The sequence below is a fragment of the Trachurus japonicus genome, chromosome 12 (genome assembly GCF_045865225.1).
Source record: "Trachurus japonicus isolate A0001 chromosome 12, Traja_1.0".
Lineage (NCBI taxonomy): Eukaryota > Metazoa > Chordata > Actinopteri > Carangiformes > Carangidae > Trachurus > Trachurus japonicus.
The window spans coordinates 1,656,046-1,680,617 of NC_140918.1; the positions used below are offsets into that span (position 1 = coordinate 1,656,046).

The window sequence follows — 24,572 nt, forward strand, 5'->3', positions numbered from 1 at the left end:
GCTTAGGCTATATTATAGACGTATTATGTGAGACCACTTTTTCAGAATAGTAAGACAGATATGTTTTAGATTAATGAGAAAATGTTTTACAAGTATATGAAATATATATTATATAACACTGAATCATGAAAAGAAAAATTATAACAATGTGATAGAATTAGGACTGAATCCACAAGTGTCAGATACATAATTAGCTATAAAACTGAAGTGTGTTTATGTTAATAAACTGTGTAAAATCAACAAAACAAATAGAAAACATGAATATTAATAAATAATATAGGCTACATCTGTTAGTCTTCATATTTCAAATTGTGACGTATTTACCACAAACCTTAAAACTGTTTCTAACTTTGGGAATTACACTAGCCTATAATTTGAGCAGTTGAATAAATCACAATAAAAAAATACAAAATATAATAAAATCTGATTAAATGATAACTCTAAAGTTGTGTTCACACCTACTTGTTTTCTCTTTTGCTTCATAAACTTTGATAATATAATATAAAGGGAAGAAAATGTGACGATGGTGAAAAGCCGGAGCCTGAGCGGAGGAACGTGAAGGCGACGTGATGACGTCAAACACATGCGACGCACGTGTGGCAGCAGCGCAGCAGCAGTGTGGTGAAGCTGGTGAAGCCATGGCTGAAGAGACGCTGCAGTTTCATGAGATGGGTCTGGACGACCGCATTTTAAAGGTAAAATAACGATAATAACAATAATAATAATTATAATTATAATAATGATAATAATAAAAGACAGGAAACGAAGTGAAACATGTTTATTTACGTGAAGGATAAAACGTTGAAGAGAGAAACCGAAGAGAAGCGACGTGTAAACAGGAGCTGCTCCAACGTGTTTTCACTGTGACGCCTTAAAAAACTCAGTTAACTTTTAATTTAATGTGAATTCAATCAGCCTTTGTAGTGAACTACTAGATATTTAATCTGAATTTAATGTCAGTAGGTGAGTTAACTCCATAAAAGAGGTTTATGAGACAACATGAGAAGAGAAGGACAGAAGGGAAGTTTCTTTCTTCTGCTGAATCTGATCGATGAACTATCAGTGGATTTCACCTGGTATTGATCTTTGTTAATCGAAGTAAATGAGTCAGTTTTTGTTTCCAGAGTGAGGATTTTCAGCCTTTACAGTCTGTTGTCCAGCTGTCTGACACCTGTTTCCTGTTTCTGAGTGATAATGTATTGATCACTGATGGGATGTTACATTGAAATGACATTAATCAAGGGCTCATTTTCTTCAGGAGTTTTATTTACTTATTTTTACTTGACTCATTTAACTAAACCTCGAGCTGTTAATTATGAATAAATTCATGATCTAGATAATTATGCTATTTGCTGAAAACGACATTTCATGTTATTTAGGATGGAAACAGAAAGGTTACAATGTTTTTCACTGTGTAACTTAGTGTCAGTTTGAAGGAAGGAAATGACATCAACATTTACCCAGTTTAAGTGCAGTAACATTTAATTAAGTCAAGTCAGCTTTATTTGTAGAGCTCATTTAAAAACAATAGATGTTGACCAAAGTGCTTAATTAGGACTCACTTTCTTCATGTATTTCTTTGGAATTTGCTCATTTAACTAAACCTGTAGCAATAAACCCACGATCTGGATTATTAAGTTTATTTAAATTATCTGTACATATCTTTAAATCCTGACTGTATTGGCTGAAAACAACTTTTCTTTTAATAAAACAGTGTTATACATATTGGAAATAGAAAGGTTGAAAATGTTTTTCACTGTGTAACTTAATGTTGGTTTGAAGGAAGAAAGTGACATCAACATTTACTCAGTTTAAGTGCATTAATATTTAATTAAAGGCTCATTTTCTTAATTTACTTCTTTGTAACTTGTTCATTTAACAACATCTCAAGCTGTTAATTAAAAATAAAGTCACAATCTGGATAATAATGTTCATTTATCTATAAGTATCTTTAAATCCTGTTGTTATTATGTTGTTTAGGATGGAAACAGAAGAGTTAAAACGTTTTTTCCTGTGTAACTTAGTGTTAGTTTGAAGGAAGGAAGTGACATCAACATTTACACAGTTAAAGTGCAATAACATTTAATTAAAGGCTCATTTTCTTAATTTACTTTGTAGTTAGAAGGAAGGAAGTGTTTTTAGAGCTTTCAGACAGAACAAACTACACTATATCAAATCAATATCGTATCAAATAAATAAACATAACATAACTAACAGTTGGTTGTGTGTGTGTGTATCTCTCTCAGGCGGTGGCGGACCTGGGCTGGTCCCGGCCCACGCTGATCCAGGAGAAGGCGATCCCTCTGGCCCTGGAGGGGAAAGACCTGCTGGCTCGAGCCCGGACCGGATCGGGGAAGACGGCCGCCTACGCCGTTCCAGTCATCCAGCGAATCCTCACATCCAAACAGGTGAGAAACTAAATAAAACCGCTGCGCTCCGTCTTTTCACTATCGTCACATTTTCTTCCCTTTAACAAAGTTTATGAAGCAAAAGAGAAAACAAATAGGTATGAACACAACTTTAGAGTTATAATTTAGTCCGATTTTATTATATTTTATATTCATTTATTGTGATTTATTCCACTGCTCAAATTATAGTTTGAAACAGTTATAAGGTTTGTGGTAAATACAACATTTCAAATATATTAATTGCTAGTGTAAATATTATGTATTCTATTAATATTCATGTTTTCAGTTTGTTTTGTTGATTTTACATAGTTTATTAACACAAACACACTTCAGTTTTATATTTATATTTGACACTTGTGGATTCAGTCCTAATTCTATCACATTGTTAATGTTTTTCTTTTCATTATTCAATGTAACATATATTTCATATACTATGAAACATGTTCTCATTAATCTAAAACACATCTGTCTTACTATTCTGAAAAAGTGGTCTCACATAATACGTCTATAATATTATATAAGTAGCTATAGATAAGTGTGAATATTTTTACATTCTACACATACAGTATGTCAATATATGAAGTTGTTCCAATATATAATATTTATCTATTTTTACATATATGTACTCTTTATGTATGCAAGTTCTATATAGTGCATATATTACATTTGCATTACTGAAGCATCTTACATTGACATGAATGGTCATAACAATAATGTTAATAATGTGTTTTTTTTTTCTTATTTTTTTTTTCTTATATTATTATTATTGTTAATTCATCCATGCTGCTCTCTATTTGTTGTTGTTGTTGTTGATGTTGGATGTTGTTGTTGTCTTCGTCCTCAGAGCGTCCGTGAGCAGGACGTCCGGGCCCTGGTCCTGGTCCCCACCAAGGAGCTGGGTCGTCAGGTCCAGACCATGATGAGGCAGCTGACGGCGTTCTGCTCCAGAGACGTCAGAGTGGCCGACATCTCTGGGAAGACCGAGCTGTCGGCTCAGAGGTACAGCTCAGTCTGAGTCTGATAGGGTTAATATTTATATGGAAACACCTCACATCACTGGAAAACATGTGAATAAAAACTAGCAGCTAAAATGTAAAAAAAAAACATCACAGGAATCCAATACAATACAATAAAACTTTATTGTCCACCATCGTGGAAAATTGTCTTCGGCTCACCGTGAAAGAGATACATATTTAATTAATAACACAGTTAAAACACAATTAATCATACAATAAATAAATAGAAAGAGAAAAAGAAAAGAAAATTGAGAGCAGTTCATTGCTAGTGCCATTTAGGATACATCGACCAAACAACTAAATGGAGCACTTTACAATAGAACTGCTCAAAATAATCATTAAAAAAGCTTAAAAACTGGCGCAAACAAACGGTGAGCACGGGGTCAGCAGCAGGCTGCGCCCCCCGAGAAGATTTAAGGAGGAACAGTGAGTTCAAGGTGGAGGAAAAACCACTGGTTAATTCAGGATAAAGTGTGTATTAGGGCTGTCACTTTAAAATTTTAGAAAAATTAGGTTTGAACGAATATAAAATGACCCGTAATTTGTTTGGATAAATTCGGTGTTCCCGGCTGGCGCTATGCAGCTTCTACTGCAGCCCATAGACATATGCTGCAGCCTACATTTCAATCAGGTCATTACCACTTGAATATGAACCTTTTACCCCATGTTTGAACAAATATTGAATAAAAAGTGACAGCCCTAATGTGTATTGTGTAGAAGCCAGTAGATAAAGCTTCAATAGTGTAAAATCCAGATGTTTATGTTTATTTAGGGACGATGTGCACCAGATTCATCACGGGACTGATTTCTCTCTGTATCTGTATAGTTCATAAAAGATAAAATACACACAATGTTTTGTACATTCCTACACTCATCACATTATACACATCCACCACCATCCTATATATATGTCTGTATTTTAAAAAGTAACTACATGTGCAAATAGCATCAAAGTTGTCCTGAAGAACAGTTTAGTAATTAAAATGTGTCTGAAAGTTAAAATGTGACATAAATACAAACTGTGTGTGTGTGTTTCTGTGTGTGTGTGTGTCCAGGCCGATCTTGATGGAGAAGCCGGACGTCGTCGTGGGAACGCCGTCCCGTGTGCTGGCTCACCTCAACGCCCAGAACCTGGTGCTGAGCTCGTCTCTGGAGCTGCTGGTGGTGGACGAGGCCGACCTGCTCTTCTCCTTCGGCTTCGAGGCCGACCTCAAGAACCTGCTGTGGTGAGGAGGAGGAGAGGAGACACACATGGGATGGGAGAAAAAAATCGATTCACATAAATATCGCTATATCTTTTTTGACGATTTTTAAATTGATTTTTTTTTCAAAAATCAGTTTTTTGGGGGGGAATTGATTTTTTTTATTTTTTTATTTTTTTGTTTTGTTTTGATTTTTTTCGAGTATGTTAATTTCTAGGCTCCTACAGTATCTGTGTGCAGATAAATGTTAAAAATGCTAAAGACTAAAAATCGAGAGAATCGGCAATATCGTAGAATCGCAATTTAAATCAAATCGCCATCCAAAAGAAATCGTAGAAGAATCGAATCGGGAGAAAAGCGTATCGTCCCAGCCCTAATGGACATGAGCTGGTTTCTCTGTCTTTCGCTCGTTTCATCTGAAGCTTGAAGAGGAGAAAACATCCCAGAGTGTTTATAAACCCGCGTGGCCTCGACCCTCATGTTGGGAACCACTGGTTTGTGTTTGAGTAAAATGGACATTTTAGTTTTATTCTATGAACGACGGAGAACATTTCTCCCAAATTTGAAATAAAAATATTCTTATTCGATAATTTATTTATTGGAAGAAAATGACAACTAGTCAAAATAACAAAAAATATGAAGTCTTTTCAGACCTTAAATAATAATAATAATGATGCAAAGAAAACATATTGTTCATATTCATTCCTGAACAACACAATGTGAATATTTTAATTTAGGAAGAATTTCAATGAGTTTTTACATCGTCTTGTGGTAAAACCTAATGTCCAATCTTATTTGTAGATGCGTTTTATATTTTAGACAGATGTTATTGTAACTGTAATTGCAGCTTTTGACCACTAGAGGGCAGAAGATATTTTAAGATCTGCTAGAGTTGAAGCTGATTGATCCTTCTCTTTCCTTTTTAATCTTTCCTCTTGTTGTGTTTCTTTGTGTTTGTTTGTGTTTCAGTCATTTACCAAAGATCTACCAGTCGTTCCTGATGTCTGCCACTCTGACCGAGGACGTCCAGGCGCTGAAGGAGCTGCTGCTGCACAACCCGGTAACTAACGCCACCGCTGCAGACGCCATGACAACAGCCTGTTGCTGCGTGACGCTGACTCTGGCTGTGTCCGAAATCCCCCCCTACTCACTATATAGTGACCAGTTGTTGTAGTGGTGTCCGAATGTTTAGTGATTATTAATGTTCACTATCTAGTGACTGAATCTATCCCATAATTCACCGCCAAATAGCTACCAAATAAATGCAGTAGTGACCGGTGTAGCTACCAAATAAATGCAGTAGTGACCGGTGTAGCTACCAAATAAATGCAGTAGTGACCGGTGTAGCTACCAAATAAATGAAGTAGTGACCGGTGTAGCTACCAAATAAATGAAGTAGCGACCGGTGTAGCTACCAAATAAATGCAGTAGTGACCGGTGTAGCTACCAAATAAATGAAGTAGTGACCGGTGTAGCTACCAAATAAATGAAGTAGCGACCGGTGTAGCTACCAAATAAATGCAGTAGTGCAGCAACCTCAATAAATATGTCCAGGCTGCCAGAGTTGTCCGGTCGTGGCTTCCACAGACTCCCACAACAAACGTCGGAGCAAATTTCCTAACAAGCGTTATAAACTGACCACAGACTCTGGATAGCGATGCTAATTTCTGTTAGCCCATCTATGGTGTTTTACATTATACGTTAGCATTAAGCTAGCAGACTTTATGCTTAGTTGTGACACGTTGTTTTGAACGTTGTTTCAAACTATGTGGGTTTGATTGAACATCTTTGGTGCTTAAATATATATATATTACCACTTAATATATTGCTTTACTCCTCTTTAGTACATCCGTAGGTCTATGCTACACCGGCCGTTACCATGGTTGTATCCATGGTACCTACACCGGCCGTTACTATGGTTGTATCCATGGTAACTACACCGGCCGTTACAATCGTGGTCGGAACGTTTTAATTACGCGACGTAATACGTCGTTAACTGTGCGGCGGAGTAGTGTCCAAAAGTGTTTTTTTATTTGACCAGTGAGTCACTATATAGTCACTATATTGAATTCACTATATAGGGAGGAGGGAGGAGGGAGGAGGGAGGAGGGAGGGATTTCGGACACAACCTCTGACTCTGCTGTGTGTGTGTGTGTGTGTGTGTGTTCCTTCAGGTGATCCTGAAGCTGCAGGGCTCCCAGCTGCCCGACAGCAGCCAGCTGCAGCAGTTCAGCATCCGCTGTGAGGAAGAAGACAAGTTCCTGCTGATCTACACGCTGCTGAAGCTGCACCTGGTGCAGGGCAAGACGCTGCTGTTCGTCAGCACCGTCGACCGGAGCTACAGACTCAAACTGTTCCTAGAGCAGTTCGGCATCCCGGCGTGTGTCCTCAACTCTGAGCTGCCGGTTCACTCCAGGTGAGAGATCACAGCTTCTAGTGTCAGATTCTCTCTTAGATTTTTGTATTTTCTTGTTTTGAATTCATTTTTTTTTTTTTTTTTTAATCTGGAGAAAAACCACCAGGAAATTTCTTAAAAAAACTGAAAAATAGAAATTTATACAAACAATCGGATTTCTTTCTGCTTTCTCTCAGCTTCTCTAGTAACAACAGGTCAGTGTCGGCCAATCAGAAGAGAGGAGGAGGCTCTGAGCCTCTCTTCTGATTGGCTGACTGGTTTCTAAAGTGATCCAATTAAAAAACAGAGCAGATTTCAGAATAAAACACTCAGAGAAACTAAATCCTGCAAGTTGTTGGACCTACCTTTATACTGTATGGAGCTTTAACACAAACATCTACCTTTTATTTTGAAGGAGCTTTAACACAAACATCTACTTTTATTTTGAAGGAGCTTTAACACAAACATCTACTTTTATTTTGAAGGAGCTTTAACACAAACATCTACCTTTATACTGTATGGAGCTTTAACACAAACATCTACTTTTATTTTGAAGGAGCTTTAATGCAAACATCTACCTTTATTCTGAAGGAGCTTTAACACAAACATCTACTTTTATTTTGAAGGAGCTTTAATGCAAACATCTACCTTTATTTTGAAGGAGCTTTAATACAAACATCTACCTTTATACTGTATGGAGCTTTAATACAAACATCTACCTTTATTTTGAAGGAGCTTAAACACAAACGTCTACCTTTTATTTTGAAGGAGCTTTAACACAAATATCTACCTTTATTTTGAAGGAGCTTTAACACAAACATCTACCTTTATTTTGAAGGAGCTTTAACACAAACATCTACCTTTATTCTGAAGGAGCTTTAACCCTTTAACACCTCTTCCTGTCCAGGTGTCACATCATCACCCAGTTCAACCAGGGTTTCTACGACTACATCATCGCCACAGATGAACAGACTCTGACTGATCCGTCGTCGGCGCCGCAGACGACCGCCGGCAAAGGGAAGAAGAACAAGAGCTCAGAGAAAGGAGCAAAGTGAGTTCAGCCATGTTGGATTTCATCTGCTATGGGAATGTCTAGTGGCGACGTCATCACATTCTAAAACATCACTTCCGTGTCCAATCGCAGGATATTCCGTATATACTGTATATTCTTTTTACTGTAAAAAAAAAAAAAAAAAAAAAAAAAAAGAGAGAGAGAGAAGATGAACGTAACGTGGGATGAAAGTAACAAAGCGATTTTCTCCGAGCACGTACAAGTCTGATGTCTAACTTTGTCAGCATGTAGCCTACACATCTTGTATAACCTAACAGAGCTGCAAAAAATCTTGAGGTTACGTCTGACTTAGACCGAGTTACATTCAAGAACCAGCTGTTTTCAATGACTGAAAGTGAATTCACTCTGTGATTTATTTGGATCGATCAGCTGTGTTTACCTTTTCAGGTGTCATAGATGGTTAGACAGATGAATTAGTCCTCTAACATCCTAAAGTTTGACTTGTCAGAGTTTTTCAGTATAGAAGCAGCTCAGGTTTAAAGGTGTACAGAAATGGCCGTCTGTCCTGTTTGTCGCGCCGAGTTGTCACGAGCTGCAACACGAGTTTACCCGAGTAAGGAAAACGAATTTGATTGGTCGTTATCGAGCGGGCGGGATATTCAAAGTTTGGGGCGAGCCCGAGCTCCGTGTTTGTGTGCGTGTCTCAGACGTTTGAATGACGGATTACGCATCCAATATCAGTGGCTGGTGAATCGTGTACAGGCTGACGTATAATCCAATGAGAATAAAAAAAACACGCTTTCATCCTGGATTTACTCAAAAATAGAATTTAGCACAAAGTTTGGGCTCTATCGTCTGATAGATGAATTATTACACTAATTTTATGACCCAGAGTGGGCTTAAATTCAATTTTCTTTTCTGTACAGCTTTAAAGGGATAGTTCAACATTTTGGCAAATTGGCCCATTGCCATAATCGCTATAGTCATAGCAGTAGGTTCATTACCTTTAATTGTAGGTGTAAGCTATTTTCAGTACGGCGGAGCGCAGCAGCTGGCTGCTCAGAGCTACGCTATGGAGGCTAACGGAATTTCTTGGTTTCCCTCATTAAACTCATCAAATTCAACATCCCAAAACTCCACAGCGCTTTTGTAGACAAGTTGTGAGCTGCACAACCACCACGCTATGAGATAATGACGGAACGATACGAAACGGAGCCGTTTTCGAGGTAAATTCATACAAAACCGCTGATGCGCGTTGCGTTCAGGGACAGTTTTTCAGCAAGCAGTCTCCGTATTTACCCTGTATTTACCTCGAAAACGGCTCCGTTTCGTATCGTTCCGTCATTATCTCATAGCGTGGTGGTTGTGCAGCTCACAACTTGTCTACAAAAGCGCTGTGGAGTTTTGGGATGTTGAATTTGATGAGTTTAATGAGGGAAACCAAGAAATTCCCTTAGCCTCCATAGCGTAGCTCTGAGCAGCCAGCTGCTGCGCTCCGCCGTACTGAAAATAGCTGACACCTACAATTAAAGGTAACGAACCTACTGCTATGACTATAGCAATTATGGCAATGGGCCAATTTGCCAAAATGTTGAACTATCCCTTTAAGTGTCGGGAGTCACTGTGGGGACGAAGGAAACAGCTGTAAAGTTCACCTCGTCCCTCTCTTTTCTACAGTCTATGGTCCCTCTGCACATTAATGAGCCTGTCTGAGCCTGTCTGTCACCGTGCCGTTACCGCGGCCACCGTGATGTGTTCACGTTACAGGATTAATTAAAACAACGTAAACAATGCGACCGTATACATGTGTAGATACCGGAGGAGACCAGTGAACCAGTGGATCGCGGTGGTCCAGTCACGGAGGTAAACGTTAGTTAGCTGGTAGCTAAGCGCCAAACGGTAGCTCATATAACGTCTCTATGTAACTTATAAATGATTGTGTGTGTGTGTGTGTTGAGGGGGGGCAGCAATGAAGAACATGCATTGCTGTATACGTTAGCAGCAGGAGTTGGACACGGAAGTGATTTGTGACGTCACACTAGCCATTCTAGTCTACTTGCCAACAATAAGTACCCGGAAATGTTGAGTACCCCAAAGTTTTATGTTAGAAATATATAGTATGGGTCCCCAGTATTCAGAAACTGCCGGATGCTAACTTATATATATCGGGCAATTAGCATAATTGACATAATTAGCATAAATTAGCATAATTGCCTATATGGGCAATATTTCAACAAAATTGACTTGGCTGATCTGGGCAATATTGGAGTGGTTTTAGGGGTTATTGATGATGCTGAATCCATTTCTGACATTTTCAAAATTCAAAATGGCTGTCTAAACCGGAAGTGACCATTTGAAATCCATCAAAATCGGCCCACTGGTGGTTAAAATCTGGTCACTTCCGGTTTAGACAGCCATTTTGAATTTTGAAAATGTCAGAAATGGATTCAGCATCATCAATAACCCCTAAAACCACTCCAATATTGCCCAGATCAGCCAAGTCAATTTTGCTGAAATATTGCCCATATAGGCAATTATGCTAATTTATGCTAATTATGTCTGTTATGCTAATTGCCCGATATATATAAGTTAGCATCCGGCAGTTTCTGAATACTGGGGACCCATACTATCTATTTCTAACATAAAACTTTGGGGTACTCAACATTTCTGGGTTCACAATGGGGCCCTATGGGCTGGCAAGTAGACTATTCCCATACTAGTTCAGTGTTTATATCCCATAATGTCACACGATGATGAATAACTTGTGTATGATGCGTTCACAAAGGTCGAAGGACAAAGAGTTCGGCGTCTCCAGAGGAGTGGACTTCCAGAACGTGGCCAATGTCATCAACTTTGACTTCCCCGTCACCGTGGAGTCGTACATCCACCGCGCCGGGAGGTGAGTCGCTAACGGCAACGCTCACATGATGTCATCAACTACTATGTGTTTCTTTTTTTCACTTGCATGGGGAGTTTTTTGTTTTTGTTTTTTTTTTGTTTTTCAACTTTATTTAAAGTTGTAGCAACAACAACATTTCAGTCTTTCCAGCTCACATTCGTTACAACAGTAACAGTAAAGTTACAATTCTATGACAGTATAACAAAAGTTAAATAAAATAGAACAAAACAATCAAGTTAACAATAAAGGAAAATAAATTTGGTGACAGACCTCAGTCTTATCCCATGAAAATGATAATTATAGTTATTGTGACGGATTATTTGTTGAACATTTCTGAATGTATGTTCATTATTGAAATACATTTCTTGTTTGTAATTAAAAAATAATAATCAACTTCAGTCAAAAACTACTTAAATGATGGTGAAGAATTCTGAAATTTGCATTTATGGATATGAAACTTCCCCAATAAATAAAGGTTTACTATAGTACATAGTTTCTTTTCTTTGAAATCAAAATACGTGATAATGTTCTTCCCCTCAATGTTGATTTTGTGTTTTGTTTTACATAATATATAATTTCCAAGTTCTTTCCAAAATGTGAACAAGCATAAAACAAATGGGTACTACTATGTGTTTCTGTATGATGTCATGGTTTGTGTATGATGTCATGACGGTTAGTGGTTGTGTGTGTTTGATGTGGTAGGACGGCGAGGGCGGACAAGTCGGGCTCGGCGCTGTCGTTCATCTCCCACACGGAGCACGAGCTGCTGACGGAGGTGGAGGAGGCGCTGACAGGAGGTGACCTAGCCTAGCTTAGCACAAAGACTGGAAACCTATGGGAACTGTTAGCATGGCTCTTTAACCAGTCAATACTTAAGTTCTATGAGGATTGATATTGATGAATTGATGTTGTTTCTTTTAGAAAACGGTGAATCTGTTCTGAAACCGTACGAGTTCAAGATGGAGGAGATCGAAGGCTTCAGGTACAGGTGCAGGGTGAGTCATCAGCTTCTCATTATTGTATTATGGTTATTATTATGACAGTTATTATTATTATTTTATATTTTATTACTTTATAGTAGTACATAGTAGTGTATTTTGATTAATCATGCAATCCTAGTACTAGATAGACACATTGCACTAGGATTGCATGATTCATCAAAATACACAGATAGATAGATAGATAGATAGATAGATAGATAGATAGATAGATAGATAGATAGATAGATAGATAGATAGATAGATAGAACGATGGATGGATGGATAGATAGATAGATAGATAGATAGATAGATAGATCATCTGGGATGATGAGTGTGGGTCATTAAAATGAACAACATGCAAACCTTTCTATGTTGGTATTTTTATTCTGACTGTTACAAACATATCTATTGTTGTTGGGGAAAAAATGTATATTATACATTTGTATATTATAATTTTATAATTTGTATTTTCATTGTGTGTGTGTGTGTGTGTGTGTGTGTGTGTGCAGGACGCCATGCGCTCGGTGACGAAGCAGGCGGTGAGAGAAGCCAGACTGAAGGAGATCAAACAGGAGCTGCTCAACTCAGAGAAGCTGAAGGTGAAGAGACGAGACGACGCTGGTCTGAAGCTGGTTCAACGTTCACACTCTGAATGGGACTGTAGCTGTAAACATGTGTGTGTGTGTGTGTGTGTGTGTGTGTGTGTGTGTTCTTTTTTCAGACGTATTTCGAGGACAACCCCAGAGACCTGCAGCTGCTCCGACACGACAAAGACCTGCACCCTGCTGTGGTCAAACCTCACCTGAAGAACGTCCCTGATTATCTCAGTAAGACACACACACACACACACACACACACTCTCTCTCACACAGTCACCATGGTTACAAAGATGGCCGCCCTCCTAACTGTGGTCGTTTCCTGTCAGTTCCTGAGACGCTGAAGGCCGTGGTGAATCCTCTGTCGGGCCGGAGGAGGAGGAAGAGGAAGGAGAAGCCAAAACCAGACGGAGTGGCCAAGACCGGCTTCAAGGTGACAGATACCGATACTGATCAAACACCGATCAATCACCGATCAAACACAGATCAAACACCGATCAATCACCGATCGGTTCAGAGCTTAATTTCCCTCCAGGGGAAATTAGATTTGCAGTGACAGTGCAGCTAAAGCTGGGGACACTATGCGATTTTCATAGTCGTTGCTGATTTAGAAAAGATTATGAGTTCACCAACTGGTTTTTATGATGTAGTTATGTAGTTATCACAGACTACACGATTTGTCAAACCAACTGAAGACACCTGAACGCACCAAACTGTCGCAAAAAACTCTCATGAGACTGACAGTTTAAGAGTGTAGTGTGCAGTGATTTCCACAGATGCGGTTAGTGGAGTTAACCTGCGACTCGCTTTGTCCCACCTCCTCTTCTTCATTGGCTGTGGGCGACGTGTTTGCGGTTGGGTCGGGAACCAGTACACACGACCCGACTGCGTCCAGAATCGGCTCAAAAAAATCAAACATGTTTGAATTACTGCGGCTGAAGTCGGGCGGCGTCTGTTCCCCATCACACACTAACAGATTTCTGCACCAACTCGCCATGATGACTGACCCCAACTAGTGCCAACTGGTGCAGACCCAGTTTAAAAGGCCAACATTTCAATGAAAAAAAAAAACACTGCATGTGCAGCTACTGAGCATTATAATGAGTTTTTATAAATTCCTGTAGAAGTAACAAGCCAGGAAATGAAACTGGATGAGTCAAACGATACAGGAAATAATTGGTAGATCAGTTTTAAGTGGACACTTGTTTTAGCTGCTCTGTGACCTGTCAAACTCAGGTATATTTTGTTTGAGTGTGTATATTATGGGGTTTCTGCTCCTTTTCCCTGCTTCTTTGCTGTTTTATTAAAAAAAAGACGTAAAAAAATACCGTAAATTCTGAAATAAAAGCCTCAAAATCTCCAACAGACTCTGGTCTCCTGTTCTGGACCGTTGGAGAGGAGTTCCATCTTTGCTGAGCAGAAGATTTGTTCTAAATTAAATAAAAGCCTGTCCCGTATAGATAGAATATAGATAGATAGAAGATAAAGGGAGATGTAAAGTAAATCTGACGTGTTTGTGTTGTGTCTGTGCAGAAGAACGTCCGGGGGAAGAACCCGCTGAAGAGCTTCAGATACACCGGAGCGAGGAGCCGGAAGGGAAAAGCAGGAAGTTCGTAGCTGCAGCCGCCGAGCGAACGAACGTCGACGTGATCACGAGCTTCAGTTCCTGGATGTTAAAACTGTGCAGAGACACTGACCAGGAGGACGTTGGTCTCAACCTGAGACACACAGACTGGGAACAGCCCACGGGACTAAACGGACGCTGACTCGACAGAAGACGAAAAAATATCAGTTTGAACCGGCCGCAGCATCTCGTTTCTAATGCTTCTGTTCATCAAACGTTGTTTATTAAAGGGATACTTCACCCAAAATTGAAATTTCACTCATTATCTCCTCCCCCTCATGTGGACTAAGGGCTGGGAGAAGTTTCAGAGTCCTCCTTGGCTTCTCTGAGTTACAGGGGGTCTCGGCGTAGCAGTGCATGTCCATATAACGGTTGCAAATGGATACCAACTGTCTTCGTAACAAAAAGACACACCAAAAAACATCCAAATACCTCCATGCTGTTCGTCTGTAATGTCCGTCTTGTATTTAAGCCCCGAAATGCGGAATTGTCCCGAAAAAAATTAAATAAGTCTATGTTTCAAGCTTGTTTTGTAGCAGAAGCTTCTCGAAGCTCCTCTTCCTGGTTTGTCAAATTTGCCCTTAGTCGACTTGAGGGTGAGTAGATAATGAGTGAAATTTCAATTTTGGGTGAACTATCCCTTTAAAATAAAAAAATTCTTGTTTTTTTTCCTTAAACATAGATCATCTGTATCGTAGTGTCATCAGCTCTTCTGATTGGCTGACTGTTTTATAAAGTGATCTAATTAAAATGAGCAGATTTCAGAATAAAACACAAAATGAAACCAAATCCTGCAAAGTTGTTGTTGGATGGTTGATGGTGGAACCAGGTGGAGAGGGGGCGGGGCTTAGTGACTGCTTTGTTGTGACATCACAAAGGTGACAGCTGATACTTTCATTCTGTTAAAGTTGTAATTTTCCATCGTTTCCATGTTTTTTCATTCACTCAGAAGTTCAATAGTGTGAATAAAACTTCAATATCATGACTCATCAGATTGGACTTCAGTGAGGACCTATTCTGCTCATTTCAGGGGCTTTAATATGATATTGTACCCCAGTGGGGCACTATTGAAAGTTTCAATCAATAAAAAACTCCATAGTTATCTCATACTGTCTGTCTGTGTGACTCCTCCATTCTGGGACTTACAAACTTTTTTCTTTATCCATACGTCTGTTCGTCTTGGACCCAGACAACAAAAACACAAACCTCCGTCACAGCAACGACTTTTGTGAGACGTCTGTAAATGGTAAACGTTGAATTCCACCACATCTCGTATTATTATCATCGTACAGTTAGATGTAAGTAACGTCAACCTCCTACTGAAAGTCTAAATTATTTACCGGTTTTTGATTTACCATGATTTCCCCTCCAACCTGTGACGTGTCAAAGTGAGACTTTAGAAAAAAATTCCCCAAACTGTAGCGTTTGCAGCAGCTCAGCTTTACTTTCACTTTCGTCAATTTACCAACTGTAGCTTTAAAGGGTTACGCCAACATTTTTTTCATGACCAGCAGATAGACACCATCCTTTCGACTGTGCGTGCAGTAACAAGGGAGATAGAGCCGTATCACCGTAATTAGCTTAGCTCAAACACTGGAAGTGTATGGGTAGTGTTAGCCTGCCTCCACCTGAAGTCGCTAATTAGCTTAGCTCAAACACTGGAAGTGTATAGGTAGTGTTAGCCTGCCTCCACCTAAAGTCGCTAATTAGCTTAGCTCAAACACTGGAAGTGTATAGGTAGTGTTAGCCTGCCTCCTACCTGAGTCGAAATCAGAAGCTGATTTCATTTTACCTCTAAACTCTGTAAATATATCACTTTATCCACATTTCAAACATGTTTAGGTGAGAAAGTAGCCGTTTAGATCAGCAGTGTCGTTAATTTGTCTAAATACCAACTGTTTACAATTTTGTTGGGACGAATTTGGCGCTACTCAAGCTAGCCGTTGTGACCAACGCACTTCCGGTTACTTTCACAAAATAAAACACCCGTTGCCCTTTACATACAGAAAACCATGACGATAGAATTTGTTTTACTTTGAAATAGGAAGCTAACCTACCCTCGATGTAGCTAGCTTGAACCAAAATAAAGCGTCTTTGCCTGAACCCTCCGTTTTGACCGATCTCGTCCCGTTAGCGGCATTTGACCGCTCAAGATGCCTTACCGGAGAGTTTTGTCAGCTCTGAGACGACGATCGGCCCGCCGGTTTCCCTTTAGAGTTGCTGAAGAGTTTCTGTGATGACTTTAGGTGGAGGCAGGCTAACACTACCCATACACTTCCAGTGTTTGAGCTAAGCTAATTAGCGACTTTAGGTGGAGGCAGGCTAACACTACCTATACACTTCCAGTGTTTGAGCTAAGCTAATTAGCGACTTTAGGTGGAGGCAGGCTAACACTACCCATACACTTCCAGTGTTTGAGCTAAGCTAATTAGCGACTTTAGGTGGAGGCAGGCTAACACTACCCATACACTTCCAGTGTTTGAGCTAAGCTAACTACGGGCGATATGCCTCTATCTCCCTTGTTACTGCACGCACAGTCGAAAGGATGGTGTCTATCTGCTGGTCATGGACTCGGGAGTGAGGCAAGAAAAAGAAAAGGCAAAAAATGTTGGCGTATCCCTTTAAACAGCTGGAAAAGTATAATATGTCCCCTTGAATCACTCAAGAACAGAACAGAAATCAAAAGACAGACAACAACGGTTTAGAAAATAACTTCATTTTAATCAGATGCATCCAGCAGTTACATTAAATCAGCTTAACTGAGGCAGCTATTACAGAAACATAAACATATAGATTCTTATGGAGAAGTACCTTTAGTTTGTACTGCGTGGTTGTGTTTGTCTGAACAGAAACCTGGTTGGACTCGTTCCCTCTGCTCAGCAGAGTCTTTCCCTCCCACATCAGGTCTCCGTGAAGCTGAACACAGAAACTGGACGTGGCCCTCGGGGGCCCTAGGGGTGGGCGTTGCCAAGGACCTCACGATACGATACGACACGCATCACGATACTTGAGTCACGATACGATACGATATTGCGATATCCAATTTTTGCGATATATTGCGATATTCTACATAGTTCACTGAAAAATGTAAAAGGCATTATGCATCTTAAAATCCGAGTTGTATGTACATCAGATGATAGTGATAATTCATGGGACAAACTGAGTCAAAACAATGTAATTCAAATGATCCATGCCATTTTATTGTAACTATACAAGCGCAAGTTACAACAACATATCTGCATGAACAACACACTGTCTGAGGTAGCAGTCCAGTGGTGGACAGTAACGGAGTACTGTACTTGTAGCTACATATCCAGAGGATTTGTACTTTACTTGAGTATTAGATTTCTTTGGTACTTATTACTCTTACTTGAATACATTTCCAAGACAAATATTAGTACTTTTACTGGAGTTAATTTGTAGGAAGGCTGAAAAGTACTGGTTACTTTCAGGTCTTTTTCTAAAATCCTATTGGACACAAGCTGTGTTTGCTCATCGATATATCGATATTCATACCGTATCGCGATACAAGATATCGTGATATATTGCCGTATCGATATTTTTGCCCACCCCTACTAAATAATGACCAAAGTGTGTGTTTTGTTGGCGTTTTGTGGTGCAGCGCTCCGATCAGTCGATGGTGTACTCGAAGGGGTAATCCTGCGTGGGCCCCGACTCGAAGATGACGCTGTCGAACGGGTTCTCAGTCGACCAGACGTCCACGGGGAACCACGAGTCGTACCACGAGGTCGTTCTCTCCGTCTCTGGCGGCGGCGGCGTTGTTGTGGTCGTTGTTGTCGTAGTTGTCGTTGTGGTTGTTGTCGTGGTGCTGGTGGGACCGGCTCGTAACCTCTGCTGACGCAACCGCCGCAGCCGCAAGATCCTGAGCCGCCGCAGCCGCTCGGCCCGCTGCGCCTCGGCGTGGGGGTCCATCTCCACGGCAACAGCGGCGGTTGTGCGGACGACGGTGGCGGCGGCCGTGGTCTTGGGCTTGGTGACCAGTCGGATGGGCCTCTTGCCGTTCAGAGCCATGATCTGCTTGATGCGGTCCCAGTTGGACTTGGCCAGCGTGAAGCTGCAGGGCGTGGCCCCCGAGTCGTAGCCCACCATGCACAGCCGCGTCTGAGGCGTGTAGCCGTCCGCCTTGGCCGTCACGCGGTACTCGCCGGGGTTCAGCAGCCGCCAGTAGTCGCCGGCCGGAGCTGAAAGGAACAGACGAGAGGAGTGTAATTATTATGTTTTTCCAATTAATTAATCATGCACTGCAAAAACTCTAAATCTTTCCAAGAATATTTGTCTTATTTCTTGTCAAAATGTCTAATTTCTAGTCAAAACAAACCTCTTTTCACTTGAAATAAGACTCATCACCTAAAAATGAACTTTTTAATGCCAAGCATGAACCAACTGTTCTCTCATTGGTCAGAAATCTTACTTGGAAGGAGGAAGAGGAGGTTACACGGGAAAAATAAAGGTCTCAATGGGCCTGAAAATTAAAATCCAACCTGGTCCAAATCGCAGTTGAAGCCTCGGGGTTCCTACACATTTAACATTTCAAAATTCCCCACTTTTTCCACACTTCTCTGTAAAAAAATTCTAATAATTTGTGACATTTGAGTAAATAGATGTGTATCATGTAAATAAATCCTGCAATTTATGGTTTGTTTTCATTATTCTGAATTTGTATGATTGTAGCTAGGTACAATAGTGCATACAAAATAATTAACCCAAATAACTTTAGATAAGCCCAAACCAAACCAAATAAGTATTAAGATGAATATATTTCCATACAATAGTAGCAATAGCAATTGACATTTTCACTTGAAATAAGTAGAAAAATTTGCCAGTGAAAGCAAGTTTTTTGTGTTTGTAAGAAAGAAAAACTTGCGCCACTATCAGATTTGAAAATCTGCTTGAAAGAAGTAAAAAAGTGTCTAAAAACAATCTGCTTTTTAAATGTGATGAGTCTTATTTTAAGAAGAATGAGATTTATTTTGACTAGAAATAAGACAAATATTCTTGGTAAGAGTTTTGCAGTGTGTCAGTCATAGCTACATAGATATATATTTTTTATAATTCAACGAACCATGTCAGACACATCTGTATAGATATATATATTTTTATATTTAAAATGAATCATGTCAGTCGCAACTGTAGCCTATAGACATATATTTTTATATTTCAATCAATCATGTTAATTCCAGCTATATAGATTATATATAGAATCATGTTTAACCCTGTAACCATGTAAATGTACTTTTCCTGTTATCTAATGGTCCTCTGTCTTTTTGGACTTTTTATGTTAATTGTTGTATTGTTGTGGGGACTACGGATGTAATTTAGCATATGTGCTAAATCCGGTGTATTTACTGTGGGTACTCTAGTACTCACTGTCCATTAATATGCATTCTCCCGACTAAATAAACAAATAAAGTAAAGAAAAGTTGCTAAGTATCTGCCAACGTACCCGTTCTGACATCATGGCGTATTCCCTCCACGGACACGGTGGCGTTGGCCAGAAGGTTCCCCTCCACGTCTCTCACTACGCCCTTAATGCCTCGATTTACCTGCACAGGGAAACAGCACAGTCCACCTTTTAAAGGGATAGTTCAACATTTTGGCAAATTGGCCCATTGCCATTCGTTACCATACCTAGGTTTGTTACCTTTAATTGTGTCAGGACAAGCTGTTTTTAGAACGGCGGAGCAGAGCCGTGAGCTGCTCAGAGCTACGCTACGGAGGCTCATGGGATTTCTTGGTTTCCCTCATCAAACTCATCAAATACACAATCCAACAACTCCACAACGCTCTGGTGGACAAGTTGTGAGCTGCACATTCACCACGCTATGAGATAATAACACAACGTTACCACACAGAGTTGTTTTAGAGGGAAATACAGAGACTTGATGAAAAACTGTCCCTGAAGGCAACACGCATCAGTGGTTTTGCATGAATTTGCCAAGAAATCCCATGAGCCTCCATAGCGTAGCTCTGAGCAGCTCACGGCTCTGCTCCGCCGTTCTAAAAATAGCTTGCACCGACAATTAAAGGTAACGAACCTACTGCTATGACTATAGGGATTATGGCAATGGGCCACGTTGACAAAATGTTGAACTATCCCTTTAAATCACAGCTCGACGTTTCTGATTGCACTGGTCGATCTTTCTACTGTTGGTAAGCTGCATTTGTTCATTCAGCTTTAAGTTTTTCATTGGGGACAATGTCAATTGTTATTAGTTGGGTATTTTGTTTGGTAGAATTGAAGATACGTTTTTTGTTTGAGGTTCTTAGTTTTGGTGTTGTTGCAAGTCCGTTTCCCTCAGGTAAGTTTAGCAGAAACTACAGATACCAGACTTTAAAGACCCAGTTTGCAGAGTCTAGAGCAGCAGGTATGTCCAAACGTTTCCTCAAAGGGCCGTGTGGCTGCTGCTGGTTTTTGTTCCAACCAACCAGAGAGACACAGTTTGACCAATCAGCTCTCTGAAGACTGAGATGGTGGAATAGTTTGGTCATACCTGGTCTAGAGCATCATTCAGTCCTGACCGGTGGAGGTCAAAGCTTCTCACCTGCTCCATGAAGGACAGCAGAGCCTCACGGTTGTTCTCCCACTCCAGAGGCAGCTCGCTCTCGTGGGGAAACTTGTCGCAGCCCAAGAAGATGGAGAGCTCGAAGCAGTTGGTGTGCAGGTAGCTGAAGTCGTTCATACCTGAGGGAGGGCACACACACCGACACCTTCAAACCACTTCTGAAGACTGACAGATGATCGGTTAACTCCTTCCTACTAATCCCTTGGATGCCAACCAGAGAATAATTAAAACTCCTGAGTCCATGACCAGCAGATAGACACCATCCTTTCCACTGTGTGTGCAGTAACAAGGGAGATAGAGCCGTATCACCGTAATTAGCTTAGCTCAAACACTAGAAGTGTATGGGTAGTGTTAGCCTGCCTCCACCTAAAGTCGCTAATTAGCTTAGCTCAAACACTGGAAGTGTATGGGTAGTGTTAGCCTGCCTCCACCTAAAGTCGCTAATTAGCTTAGCTCAAACACTGGAAGTGTATGGGTAGTGTTAGCCTGCCTCCACCTAAAGTCATCAGAGAAACTCTTCAGCAACTCTAAACGGAAACCAGCGGGCCGATCTTCGTCTCAGAGCTGACAAAACTCTCCGGTTGGTTCAAGCTACATCGAGGGGAGGTTAGCTTCCTATTTCAAAGTAAAAGCACAAATTCTATCGTCATGGTTTTCTGTATGTAAAGGGCAACGGGTGTTTTATTTTGTGAAAGTAACCGGAAGTGCGTTGGTCACATCGGCTAGCTTGAGTAGCGCCGAATTCATCCCAACAAAATAGTAAACAGCTGGTATTTAGACAAATTAACGACACACTGCTGATCTAAACGGCTACTTTCTCACCTAAACATGTTTGAAATGTGGATAAAGTGATATATTTACAGAGTTTAGAGCTAAAATGAAACCAGCTTCTAACTGCTGGTTTCAGCTCAGGTAGGAGGCAGGCTAACACTACCCATACACTTCCAGCGTTTGAGCTAAGCTAATTAGCGACTTTAGGTAGGAGGCAGGCTAACACTACCTATACACTTCCAGCGTTTGAGCTAAGCTAATTAGCGACTTTAGGTGGAGGCAGGCTAACACTACCTATACACTTCCAGCGTTTGAGCTAAGCTAATTAGCGACTTTAGGTGGAGGCAGGCTAACACTACCTATACACTTCCAGTGTTTGAGCTAAGCTAATTAGCGACTTTAGGTGGAGGCAGGCTAACACTACCCATACACTTCCAGCGTTTGAGCTAAGCTATATTAGCGACTTTAGGTGGAGGCAGGCTAACACTACCTATACACTTCCAGCGTTTGAGCTAAGCTATATTAGCGACTTTAGGTGGAGGCAGGCTAACACTACCTATACACTTCCAGTGTTTGAGCTAAGCTAATTAGCGACTTTAGGTGGAGGCAGGCTAACACTACCTATACACTTCCAGCGTTTGAGCTAAGCTATATTAGCGACTTTAGGTGGAGGCAGGCTAACACTACCTATACACTTCCAGCGTTTGAGCTAAGCTATATTAGCGACTTTAGGTGGAGGCAGGCTAACACTACCTATACACTTCCAGCGTTTGAGCTAAGCTAATTAGCGACTTTAGGTGGAGGCAGGCTAACACTACCTATACACTTCCAGCGTTTGAGCTAAGCTAATTACGGGCGATACGGCTCTATCTCCCTTGTTACTGCACGCACAGTGGAAAGGATGGTGTCTATCTGCTGGTCATGGACTCGGGAGTGAGGCAAGACACGAAAAAAAAAATGTTGGCGTATCCCTTTAAGAATTCAATTGATAAAGATACAAGTTTGTAATTCAAACTTCAAACATCTACAACAACCAGAGTGTGATCTAGTTTCTCCGTGACTTACTGCCGACCACGGGCTTCCAGGTCGCTCTGTTGATGATGCCCTGTCCGGCCGTGAGGTCGTCGCCGTGGCAACCGCCTCGCTGCGTCTCCGTCATGGTCAGGTGACTGTGGGCGTAGGACATGGCCAGCCAGCGGAACATGGCGTCGTCCGGCGTCTCCCTCAGAGCGCCCTCGTTCTGCCGCTGGATGCGAGCCCACGTCTCCTCGTTCATCTCCGTGTTCACCCGCCAGCGCCGATGGTCGGTCAGCTTCACGAAGGCAGGAAGTAAATAAAAAAACGGTTAGAGGACATGAAATAGGCTAATGGTGCGTTTATGTAGAACTCGGAAGATGGATTTTCCAGATTCCCAATCGGCGACACAATCGGATTACAATTAAGAAACTTGGTGGAACTTCATGAAACCTGAGCTCCCAGTCCAAGATTACGACTTCTACATGTAAACGTGTTGTTTTCACGTAGTGTGTCGTTATCGTCTGCTATGGGTAATGCTAACAACAACAATAGTTAATCAAGGCGTTGTTTTTGGGACTTGGAACCCTAACTTCTAAGCAGTGGTGGACAGTAACAGAGTACATTTTGTACTTAAGTATATCCAGAGGATGTGTACCGATTGGGGCTCATGAATCAGAACAAACGACACACAGGTCTTAATACACCTTCAGAGAACAGTTGTGTTGGTTGAACGGTCAGACTCTTACAGAGATGGGAGGACGCTGCATGTCAAACGGGTACGCCACCAGTTTCTCTCCTCCCTGCAGATTCGCTCCCAGAACAAACGGGGTGCGCTGCATCCAGGAGATGACGGCCTTCGTCTCCACAGCCAGTTGCTGGAAAGAAAAAAACAAACAAGCGTGAACATTAGGACAGAGTTTACCACCTGGACAAAAATGTCCACCTACAGTGAGAGACCTTTAACAAAATATTTGTGATACAAATCGGGCTGGGTCTTGACTAAACAAGAAAATCACTTTTGACATGAGTTTCAACATTTTTAACCCCTTCCTGGCCAGTTGTTTTAGTTGCAAAAACACACGATTTCTCATTTTATTTTATACATTTTTATTCCTGTCTCTATTCTGAAGGTTTTTACAGAGGAGATTGTTGATATATCATTCATACAACATTTTATTCCAAAAAACAAAAACAAAAACAAAAAAAGCAAAATTTGATTTTTTTGGTGACAGTATTTTCTCATTTACAGAGTGATAAAAAGAGATACCCAAAATCCTCCTCTGTAAAAACTTCTGACTCTAATATGTCAACAAAATAAAACAAGAATTTAGAAAGTAGCTTTATCCATTGTTCAGATTTTGGTTCTGGAAATGTATGGAAATTTGCGCATATTTCATCAGATATTGCCTCATTTACATATCTAAACATAAAATTCGACAAAACTTGTAATACAAAAAATATTTGTCTTAATGTGAGTGATAAACTTGGGAAGTTTCATGGTGAAATCTGTTAGTTAAAATGTTTAGCTGAAAATACATTAAAAAACCCATAGGCGGAGGTTGAAGGATCATTCATGGATGTTGTTAAAATGCATTACTGGTCCAAAAAATGGACTTTCATTCTGAAATTCAGGACATCCAGAGTTTACCCAAAGATACACCTCCTCGCCAAAAACCAGACCCCAGTGACCTTTCATTTGACCTGGGGGGGGGGGGGGGGGTTGGGAAAGTGTGAGAGGTGAACAACAAAAATTTCCTGGGGTAACATGAGGGTTTGGGAATTTTTGTCCCCTGACGACGAGAAAAAACCAACTCACGGAGCCGTTGAGGAAGTTCTCTGGGAGGGGGATGTGGTGGTTGGGGACGATGCGGGGGACCCAGCCTCGGTCCTCGGCCCCCCACAGGACGCTGTTCAGGTCGGGGAAGTTCTGGAAGATGTCGTAGCCTTCTTCAGTCCAGTGGCCCAGAGCCCAGTTCCCCATCTCCGAGCCCTGAGGGACAGAGACCGAGGCCACGTTAGGAGTCTGACTGAGGTGGTGGTGTTACCTCCACCTGTGTCCTACTGCTGG

At 40.9% G+C, this 24,572-nt stretch overlaps 2 protein-coding genes across 2 annotated transcripts in view; one reads left to right on the plus strand and one right to left on the minus strand.

Moving 5' to 3' along the window:
- Positions 1-621: 621 nt before the first annotated feature.
- Positions 622-14,356, plus strand: ddx56 (DEAD (Asp-Glu-Ala-Asp) box helicase 56). Its single transcript, XM_085792551.1, has 14 exons — positions 622-695; positions 2,247-2,408; positions 3,253-3,407; positions 4,480-4,650; positions 5,596-5,686; positions 6,801-7,042; positions 7,929-8,072; positions 10,819-10,932; positions 11,635-11,729; positions 11,854-11,927; positions 12,422-12,511; positions 12,634-12,739; positions 12,838-12,941; positions 14,042-14,356. Exons 1-14 carry the CDS (start codon positions 639-641, stop codon positions 14,123-14,125), a joined length of 1,689 nt encoding a protein of 562 aa, XP_085648677.1. The 5' UTR covers positions 622-638; the 3' UTR covers positions 14,126-14,356.
- Positions 14,357-16,832: 2,476 nt separating this feature from the next.
- The window catches only part of aebp1a (AE binding protein 1a), a 38,054-nt gene continuing 30,314 nt past the window's right edge, over positions 16,833-24,572 (minus strand). Inside the window, exons 16-21 of the mRNA XM_085792544.1 lie at positions 24,321-24,494; positions 23,251-23,379; positions 22,553-22,799; positions 20,696-20,835; positions 19,597-19,696; positions 16,833-18,334 (exon numbers count right to left, since the gene is read on the minus strand). Coding sequence (XP_085648670.1) covers positions 17,763-18,334; positions 19,597-19,696; positions 20,696-20,835; positions 22,553-22,799; positions 23,251-23,379; positions 24,321-24,494 — 1,362 coding nt within the window. The 3' untranslated portion in view covers positions 16,833-17,762. The remainder of the gene's footprint in view (positions 18,335-19,596; positions 19,697-20,695; positions 20,836-22,552; positions 22,800-23,250; positions 23,380-24,320; positions 24,495-24,572) is intronic.

What these genes read in the sequence shown, in the direction of transcription:
- ddx56 (XM_085792551.1), top strand. Translation starts at nt 639, where the DNA reads ATGGCTGAAGAGACGCTGCAGTTTCATGAGATGGGTCTGGACGACCGC. An exon ending in GACCTCAAGAACCTGCTGTG is followed by an intron (nt 4,651 to 5,595) that starts GTGAGGAGGAGG and finishes TTTGTGTTTCAG; the next exon opens with TCATTTACCAAAGATCTACC. An exon ending in AGCTGCTGCTGCACAACCCG is followed by an intron (nt 5,687 to 6,800) that starts GTAACTAACGCC and finishes GTGTTCCTTCAG; the next exon opens with GTGATCCTGAAGCTGCAGGG.